Below are 10,259 nucleotides of genomic sequence, written 5' to 3'. Positions count from 1 at the left end.
AGGGAGGACCCATTTACTGTAGGCTCTGTCTGCTTCAAATCGAGATCTGATTTGTTTGCTTCGACAACAACTTTGCTTGGATCTAATCTGTAATACTGGATTCTTGTTCTTGAACAATCGAAGGTTGCTACACATGCCGAGGAAGTACTTTTGGAGGGAGAATTCTTGAAGCATTTTGGTTTCTCGGTGGTAGGAAGTCCATGCAATTAGGGAGTTCCAATTTGTTGGGCTGACAAAAATAAATGCACTTCTGCGGAAGAAAATGCCATATTGGCTCGGCGAATTGGCAAGCAAAAAATAGGTGGTTGTGGCTTTCTCCTTCAAATAGGCATTTGTCTCGCAGCTTCTTTTTAATCAGGTATGTTCTTTCCCACTTAACCCATAAGCGCTGCGTGTTGTTACAAAGTAGAGCCCATAGATGTCTACATATGTCTCTCTTTTTTTTTTTTTTTTTTTTTTTTTTTTTTTTTTTTTTTTGTGCGCGTGCCCAAATCAGTGATTTCAAGGTTCTTTTTTTTCAATCACTTGATTAGTGTGAGTTCATGTTCCACTTCATGAATTCACATGAAATTTTGTCCAACTTTAATCTATGGAGTATTCTTCAATTTTTTTATAAAGTCCATATGATATGATGATGTGATAGCAGTGCAAAGTGCAAAATAAATATTTGTGATAGGCGTCTCAGAAAGAAAAAAAAAGATTTTGAGATGCCTAGCATCATTATTCTTTCGTTTTAAATCCGGTGGCTGGAGAAATTATCTATTTGATTCGTAGCCCTTTTTATCTATTTTTTCCCCTGTTCCAATAACTCTACAATGTGTGAGGAACTGAAAAAAGAGCGTAATACCGAAACAGAAATAATACCCTTATTTATAAAAAAATGGATTGGACAACAATTGAATTAGAGTATTAACATCATGGTATATAGACAACTAGAAACAGCTGAATACTTACAACTTTATACAGGCAGCTCAGGTTGAATATCAGGTTCCATACAACTTGAAATCCTATCCACAATATAGTTCATGTCTGGTCTTCCATGACAGTTTTCTAGTAGAGCTAAATTGGCTACATCTATCAACACATGAAGCTGTTGTACATTTACATCACCTTTGAGCTTTGAGTCCAACATCCCAACCATAACCTCCACATTCTTATTCTTCCGGCACTCCTCAGTCCACTCCGCCAGTGTCGTTGAGCCCTGCACGGACTTGAGCCCCGTTATTAGCTCAAGCAGTAGAACCCCAAAGCTATAAACATCGCTCTTCGGTGACACCAGGCCTGTGTTGAGGTAACAGGTGTCGACATAGCCTAGTGAACCTTTAATAGTAGTTGGAGTTTGTGCACTTTGAATGTCATGTCCCAACTTGCATAGCCCAAAATCAGCAAGCTTGGCGTGGTTGTCGTTGACTAAGAGAATGTTGGATGACTTGACATCTCTGTGTATGACCGCAGGGTCGGCTACTGAATGGAGATAGTCCAGAGCTCGGGCAATGTCCAAGGCAATGCTGAGGCGACTGGACCATGAAAGTGTGCCCGAGGATTGGCCATGGCGTGTGTGCATGCGATCGAAAAGGCTCTTGTTTGGAACATACTCCAACAGTAGAAGTTGTTCTCCTGCATCAATACATGTAGAACACTGTCCTCAGATAAATATAGCTAGCTAGGATCATCTGTGAGTAATTTGTTAAATTTAAACATCTGTGAATTTATAGTTTTGAATTGTTTAGTCCCAATTAAGTTAGACATCCAAGTCCATCTGAGTTGGGTTAACCGATTTCATTGTGTAATCAATTAATTAGTATCTAGGAGTTGCCCAAGCCTAAAATATTATGAGAAAAGACATGTCCAAGGTTGATGAATAAATAAATAAATAAATAAAAAAGACATGTTCAAGGTTGTTGAATAAATAAATAAATAAAGAAGACATTTCCGGGTGGAAAAGCCTATGGTTCAAGTCCTATTCATTGTGATTAAGACTCACACCAAACATGCACACATACTATATGTTCAAACATAATGTGGTACCCAAGACCAAGTGCAAGAAAAACAAGTTCAACTGTTTAACTATTGGATTGCAAGTGAGGCACAAGTAAAAAATTTCTGGAAAAAAAGATAAAAAAATTTCTGAAAAAAAAAAAAAAAAAAAATTTCCTTCCATGGTACAATAATGTACCTAAATTAGGGAGAAAATAAAATGGCTTAAAGAATTAATTCAAACATATGGTATAATAATATTATCATATGTTTTATACAATTACACATGTATTTATGATCTTGCAAAGATTACTTATATAGAATGGATTATATATGAATGAGTTACCTTTGTCCAAGCAGAAACCCAACAACCCAACCAAATTTGGGTGTGAAATCCTAAGAAGAACTGAAACTTCATCCAAGAACATCTTCTTGCTGCCACCTTTCTCCTCCATAACCCGCTTCACGGCACCAAATTGTCCATCACCAAGCTCTGCAAGATAAACAACGGATGTGGCTCCAACGCCTATTCGAATCCTAAAGTCCCTCGTAGCCGACTTCAACTCTTCAAGTGCATAAGTCCTTATAGCACCAGAGCAACATTTACTGCAATCAATTTTAGATGATCCTTTATATCTTTCGCTTTCATCATCTTCTTGATTATGTTTATGAGAGTACTCCAGATAGATGGCCAGGTGTTTTAGAATAAGGGTGAGAATGATCACCAGTATTATTGCGCCAATGATCCAATAGTTTCTTGGATTTGTGGTGGAGAATCCAAAGAACCACATGTTGTTGTTCTCTGTTCTCCTGTTCTTCACTCTCATATATGCCTTATAATCAGAGAGAGAGAGAGAGTTGAAGGGTGGAAGAATTAAGTTGGTGCATGTGTTGTAAATATCCTTTGGTTTGGAATTTAGCATTAGATAGCTGAAATTTGTCTTATTCATGGGAATAAAATGTACTCAAGGGTCACAATTCTGTTTTTGTCTTTGATTTTATCCACTCCAAACTATACACACATATGTAGAGAGAGATTAATCTTTTCTTTTTAAGACCCATAAAATGTTTAATCTATTTTGATAAAGATTCACGCGTACCATAGGTAGGGCTAAACACATGTTAGGATCTATTAAACATTTATTCTTCATGATGCACTTTTTTGGAAGTACCAAAACTATAAATTTCCATTTAGTTTTCAAACTGATTAAGGTATGGTTGTATGTTCCATTAATTAATAATTATAAAGCCAAGGTTGGGTAATTTCTACTTGGATATATATATATATATATATATATATATATCTTGGTAAAGAGTAAATTTGTATAGAATAGAAGAAGAAATACACAACACCAGGGCATACCCTGGGGACAAAAAGTCCAGCAAACAAGAACGGCTGTGGAAATTAAACTAGACAAAACCACTACACGAACACAAGGGAAACCAAAAGCAAACAATCAAACATACGATACAGGACTTTCTCAAAGCCATTACAACAACAGCAGAACCACAAATCAACAAGCAATTGACTAACAACAGCAACAAGCACTTGTGAATTAAACTGCACCTGGACCAAAACATTGGGAAGCCTTCTAGTTGAAGCAGAGTCCGCGAGCTTGAACCTGTTCGTATTCTTAACATTCCGAAGAAAAGCAATCCAGGGCCACTTAATTTGTTGATGAAAACCTGCAAGTTTTTGGAACTACAATATTTAAACCAAATACAGAGCAAGGAAATGAAAATAACAGGCACTTAAGTTTGAGTTTTGGCTCTTACCATTATGCATCAGGGCTTGTTCTGAGTGCCTTGAAGATTTTTGCTGACCAAATTCAGCTCACGCAAGACGTTGTTAATGTCCATCCGGTCTTGTGGTGACTCCATGGATCATGCAACTCCGATCTTGATCATTGACAACAGACACTCCATTTGGATGTCATTTTTTAATTCTTCAGGATCTCGATTTTTATTTGACATTGCTGCTACCTCTTCTTCATCATCAATGTTCAGTAGTATTGGGTCTACAATCTCCATAACACGGTCAGGCAAAGCCATCTTAGCAAAGTTATGAAGGTTAAGGCCTCCCTCAAACATACTGTCAGTAGGCCTTTTCCTTGTCATCATCTCCAATACCAAGATCCCGTAACTATATACATCCCCTTTTGTTGACGCTTTTCTTCCCAATCCATACTCTGTCATTCACATAATTTCGGACTTGGATGCAAATAACAGGCTCTGAGTTTGGTCATTCTCTCCATTAGTAGATTTCGGACTTGGATGCAACCAGCTCTCTAGACTCCCATTGATCATGAATTCATAGACTAGAGCCTTAAAATCATTTCCTTGAAAATCAAGGCTCGAGCAAGAAGTTATGACCTTTACCAAATTCCGATGTTTGATATTTCTCAAGGCTTCACACTCAGCCATGAAACTTTTGGAAGCTCCCCGACGTTGGAGGTTTAGTACTTTGACTGCAACAATGGTTTCATTTGGATCAAGGATTCCTTTGTAGACAGAGCCATAACTACCCACACCAATCAAATTTGCTGAAGAGAACATGTTGGTAGCATTAAGGAGCATTTGATAAGACACTTTCATTAATGATTCTCTTAACAACATTCCAGAAGGTTGAGCATTCCTTTTCTTTTTAACCCAACAAAAGAAGAAAGATAGCACCATTGTTACACCCACAAGTGTGCACGCTATAGAGATCACTAATATGAGCACAAGAGAACTTTTCTGCTTCTTGGCTTCTTTGATGTTGCATTTTGGTAATTGAAGTTTGGGTATGCCCCCACAGAGTCTATTGTTTCCAACAACTGATATTGCACTAGTATTTGCAAAAACTCCTTCAATGGGCACCTCACCCTCAAAGTCATTGAAGGATAAATTAAGATTATCTAAGGAAAATTGCTCCAAGAATCGTGGAATTTCTCCAGACAACTTGTTCCTCGAAAGATCAAAATTTAGAATACCTCTCAAAGAACTCAATGATTGAGGAATAGATCCGCTAAAGAAGTTTCCCTCTATATAGAGTTTTTCAAGGCTAGTGCAACTCGCAAGGCTATTGGGAATTTCACCAAACAACTCATTCTCAGATATATCCAATTCTGCCAAATTTTTGAGGTTGCCAACCTCTGAAGGGAGGGATCCGAACAAACGGTTTCGAGATAGATTTAGTGAAATAGAAAGAGCTGAAATTCTCAAAAGTTGCTTGGGTATCGTGCCACTAAGATTATTTTGGGAAAGATCAAGCAATAACATTTTTTGGCAATTTCCAAGACTCAAGGGTATGTTCCCCACTAATCTGTTCCCACCCAAGTAAAGCTCTATCAACGATGACAAGTTTCCTATAGATTCTGGAATTTCTCCATAGAATGTAGTTTCGTAAAGATATGCCCGCTTTAAATTTTGAAGATTTCCGATAGTAGCTGGAATTGTACCGGTGAATTGATTAATTGCTAGAACTAAATACTCTAAGTTGACAAGATTACCTATTGCAGAAGGGAGTTCTCCATATATGAAGTTATCACCAAGTACTAGATAAGAAAGTTGGTTTGAGAGATTACCCACAGAATTGGGTAATAACCCTCTGAATTGGTTATGATCCAGTTGTAATTTCTTCAAATTCCTACAGTTGGCCATAGAATCAATGAAGTTCATTTCATCCGGCTCTCCACTTCCTAAATTATTTGTAAATACAACAATTTCCTCTATATTTTGGATGCCTCCAAAATTAATTCCTAATTTCCCAGCGAAATTATTTTCTCCAATATCAAAACTTTCTAGTGATGTACAATTGGATATTGATAGTGGAACGGGTCCAGTAAATTTGTTCTGATATAATTGGAGGATTTGAAGATTTGGGAGCATCAGACCGAAGCTAGGCGGAAGAGCGCCATCAAGTTGGTTAATAGGCAAAGAGAGTCGAGTTAGAGAAGAAAGATTGTAAATGGAAGGATGGATTGTACCAGAGAGTTGATTGGCGCCAAATGCAAGTGCTTTTAAGTTTTTCAATTGACCCAAGGAATCAGGAAGATTGCCAGTGAAAAGATTGTAAGCTGCAAGCAGTGATTCTAGAGAAGTCAGTCTTCCAATGGATTGAGGGATCCCTCCGGTTAAGTAATTCAAGGGCATCATAAGATATGTGAGCTTTGACAAGGAACCAAGTTCTTCGGGAAGTTTCCCAACTAGCTTATTGTAACCTACAGCAAGATACCTGAGATTGGAGCAGTGGGATAGGTTGGTTGGAATTTCCCCTTCAAAGCTGTTTCCGGTGAGGTTCAATATCTGCAGCCTGAACAAGTGACCAACTTGAGGAGGGATTCCACCTTGAAGGGTGTTGTTGTTGAGGCTTAATACCCGAAGGAAGCTCAAGTTTCCGACATAAGGTGACAATGAGCCCGCTAAGCCTCTGGACCCTAGATCAATGCTGATGACTCTACTATGATGGCGACGACCACATGCAACACCTTCCCACATGCAGAAATGAAGGGACTCATTCCGTGAATTCATGACACCTTGAGGGTCATGAATAATCTTGGACTTGATGGCCAACAAGGCAAGATGATCAGTCTCATTTTTGGCAATGGTAATAGGGAGGGTACTCGTGATGATATGCAACACTGCGATGAAGAATAGGGATAGTGTTGGTATGGTGAAGGAGTTGAGAGGCATAACTGGACTCATTTCTGGAAGTGAATTTCAGAAAATGTAATATTAGAAAGATTTGTCTGAATCCATCAAGAAAGAGGCACTTTCCAAAGTCTTCTTCCCTCTGTGTTCCGGAAGTCCTCTGTATTAATTAGCAGGTGAGATTGAAAACAGAATATGGTTGTTATTGAATCTTACGAACTCCACCTTGTCCCTTTGTGAAGTTTCTTTGGCATTAATTGAAAACAGATAGGAGGAGGAAAGATTTGGGAAAGACTTCTTCTACTCTTCTTACAAATCTTTCTCATACATTGATAACATTAAAAGTCTTCCCTATATAATCTCTCTTTTCCCATGGTCTTCTGATTATCTGGAGATAAGAGAGAGATAGAGACTACCCATTAAAATTGGGCTAAATGTTTTGCAACGAGTTGATGAGACATTTATATATATATTGCTCACGTATAGTACTGGAAACTGATGAATCGCTGAAGTCAAAAAAAAGGGGCAGCGATATTAAATTATGGTTGTTGAAATTTAAATAAAACTTAAAAATCGTTTTCAACTAATATAATCAGGTAACACGTTGGAAATACGTCTACTGATTATTATTATTATTATTTTTTTCCTGATTTATTAATCACAGTAGAAGTCATGCCTGTATATCTCTTTTTCAAGTATTCTAATTATATAATAAGGTAAGGTGTTTTCGACTTATATACTAATAAAGTAAGGTGTTCTCTTTAATTTTCTTCCCAAATAAAAAAGAGCGTACACGCACTGTTTGTGATGGATTTAAAAATGAGGTGTACTTAATTGTAGCACCTATGAAGTCTCCTCTTTTTCTTTTTTCTTTACCTTAATTATATACAAATTTTGAGAGGAGGACATGATTGCTTGAAATAGAATAGTACGAGTATTATGTATTAAATGATTGTGTAAAAAATCTTTTATAGTAAATTACATGCTTTAATTAAAATTTTATATTATTATTATTAATTAAAATGTCACCTTTGACCGGCTAGAATTAGAGTATTATGATATGATATATTTTTTTTATGACAAAAACTATATGGCGCGTTCCTCATGATAAAATGTGATATAGCCTTTTTCTAAATAAAATGTGCAATAAACTCACTGAGCAATTTTTCATTAAAAAAATTACTACCAAATCTTTACTTTTAACAAAAAAAGAAAAGAAAAGGGAGTAGTCCTTTTAAGGCCGTGACGGACGGTGCAATGCCCAAAAATAAAGCATTGAAGGAACAAAATAGGATGTTTACCTAATCAATAAAGAAAGAAAAAACTTAAGGTTAGTATTTTTCTTCTTTTTTTGGGACTCATTTTTTTTCCTTAAATGGAGGAATTTTATTTTATTTTATTTTTTATTTTTTGGGACTCATTCAAAAACATAATATGTTTTTTAGGTGCACGAGTAAAAAATTATCATTCTTTTATTATTAGTTTTTTCAAATGAGTAAAAAATAATCTTTCGAAATTTTGAAGAGGCAGATTTACGTAATTGTAATTATTTTGAGAAATCATTCTAAAAATAATTATTGAAACGAAAAATCCCAATTGATGAGTCATGCTAGAGTTTGTGTAACCTGCCAATAGAGGTAATAAGATTCGATCCGATTATTTAAATATGAATTATATAAAAATTTAATAACAATTTGATAACCTTTCCTTGACATAGATAAAGAATGTGCAAACTACCTATCGTTAAAAACAATGTATACATCGTATTTGGAGTATCAATGCGGTGTCTTCGATTTAAGATTGGAAGATATTTATTAAGTTTTAAACCATTCTTAAATTTAAATTTCAATGATAGCAATACATTTTTACAACCTAATTGTAGACGTCTAGATAGTTCAATAAGTTATTGCCTTACGTGAATTTTGGATGGTAGGCTTTTTGACTCGTGTCTACTGATTTAACTTGTAAAGCTTATTTCGTTAATATATATATATATATATATATATACCTAAAATGCCTTTCTAGGCAAAATAAAATGATCTATTGTCTCTGATGTAATTTATAAGCTCTGGAACTTAAATGCCGAAGCGGCGGCGACTATGGGACAAAGTGACAGAGTGGGTTTGTTGAGCGCGGATGATCAAACTTGGTCTCCTCCGCAAAACGATTTCCTGGAGTTGGCGTTGCAGTCCAGTATGTACAAAGGTTCTAGAGTTTTGCCGAAGGTCCATGTGAATGGGACGAAGAATTGCAATGACGATCCATCGCAAGGACGAGCAGCAAAGATAGCGAGGTAGAGCACGGAGATGATGATGATGATGATGGAGATGAAGAGGGAACGGAAGAGGAAGGAGAGAATCAAGTAGTTCCTTGGTCTTCCACTCCACCGTCTAAAAATACATCAGTGTCAAAGGCATGTAATTCTGACTTTGATCACCCCTGCTTTTAAGCTTCTCAATGCCTTTTGGTAGAATGCAATACAAGTCAAAGGTAATGATTGAAATATGTTCTGTTAAGTAAAAATGTAAAAATCAGAGAAGCATAATCTAACAGATACCATCAATTAAGCCATGAGCAGAGCATATGACTCCAAATTTCACAACCAAAATACACTGAACTCTTGGAGCTCTAATTTACCATTCACCACCATCAATGTTCAAACATATGCTAGCAAAAACCAGAAACAAAAAGAACATACTTAACCAAAAGTAAGATAAATCCAATTCACCCAAAAAAAACAGAGGGAAAACTATATACTACTCTTTAATTTTTGTGGTACCTGGTATCAATTTCATGGTTCCTTACTCTATTTTATGTCAATTTTTCGTGCTTGTACAGGGTTTTCTAAGCTAAAGATGTGGGAGGGCGAACAATTGTTGTGTTGTAAAAATTTTCAGGTTTGTTAGTCCTGCCACCTGCTTGTAAAAATGCCAAACTAGATACATTACACATTAATATCAAGTTTTCCGAACTCTCTCTCTCCTCTTATTTTTGTGAACACATATTTAAATGATTGGTCTTTTTTATTAATAATCAAATATCGAAAAGGCTCTTGTTTGGGACGTACTCCAACAGTATAAATTGTTCTTCCGCTTCAATACATGTAGGACACTGCCCTGAGTTATATATAGCTAGCTAGGATCATAGTGTGTGATTAATTTGTTAATTCTTCACATTTGTGAGCGTATAGTTTTGAATTGTGAAGTCCCAAGCTAGACATCCAAGTCCATCTGATTGGGCTTGTGTAATCAATCGATTAGTAGGACAACCCCAAGTCTAAAATATTGTGAGAAAAGACATGTCCAATGGCTGAAAAGCCTATGGTTTAAGTCTTATTCATTATGATTAATGCTTCAATTAAACTCTTATAATCTAAGCCTTACTATGGCCTAGTAGGCACGTATATGCTGATTGGACTCTCAACAAACACAAGAACACAAACACACAAATTATATGTTCAAAGATAATGTGGTACCCAAGACCAAGTACTACAAAAACAAGTTCAAATATTTAAATATTGGTTTGCAGTGAGGCATACGTTTGGTTGTGAATCCATGTGGATTCATGCATATATAGCATGTAAATAACAAAATCCTTCCATAGTACAATGGTGTACCTAAGTTAGGGAGAAAATAAAATGGATTAAAGAA

At 36.1% G+C, this 10,259-nt stretch overlaps 2 protein-coding genes across 2 annotated transcripts; both read right to left on the bottom strand.

Annotated features, from left to right (window-relative positions):
* Positions 1–958: 958 nt before the first annotated feature.
* LOC132281763 (probable receptor-like protein kinase At1g49730) lies at positions 959–2,768 on the bottom strand. The gene is made up of 2 exons (XM_059783433.1): positions 2,324–2,768; positions 959–1,617 (listed from the first exon to the last, which is right to left on the bottom strand). Exons 1-2 carry the CDS (start codon positions 2,766–2,768, stop codon positions 959–961), a joined length of 1,104 nt encoding a protein of 367 aa, XP_059639416.1.
* A 1,405-nt stretch (positions 2,769–4,173) lies between these two features.
* LOC132281762 (putative receptor-like protein kinase At3g47110) lies at positions 4,174–6,663 on the bottom strand. Its single transcript, XM_059783432.1, has one exon. The coding sequence runs from the start codon at positions 6,661–6,663 to the stop codon at positions 4,174–4,176; it is 2,490 nt and encodes an 829-aa protein (XP_059639415.1).
* Between the last annotated feature and the right edge of the window lie 3,596 nt (positions 6,664–10,259).

Source organism: Cornus florida, unplaced genomic scaffold (genome assembly GCF_030987335.1).
Source record: "Cornus florida cultivar Cherokee Brave unplaced genomic scaffold, ASM3098733v1 CherokeeBrave_3.0.0_Hap2_Chr11, whole genome shotgun sequence".
Taxonomy (NCBI): domain Eukaryota; kingdom Viridiplantae; phylum Streptophyta; class Magnoliopsida; order Cornales; family Cornaceae; genus Cornus; species Cornus florida.
Note: the sequence above shows the minus strand (reverse complement) of the source record. Positions and strands in the feature narration are given on the sequence as shown.

Bases quoted from the DNA above. Each gene is read 5' to 3' on its own strand.
- LOC132281763 (XM_059783433.1), bottom strand. From the start codon at position 2,768: ATGTGGTTCTTTGGATTCTCCACCACAAATCCAAGAAACTATTGGATC. The intron at 1,618-2,323 runs GTAACTCATTCA...GTATTGATGCAG, and splicing joins GGGTTTCTGCTTGGACAAAG to GAGAACAACTTCTACTGTTG.
- LOC132281762 (XM_059783432.1), bottom strand. From the start codon at position 6,663: ATGAGTCCAGTTATGCCTCTCAACTCCTTCACCATACCAACACTATCC.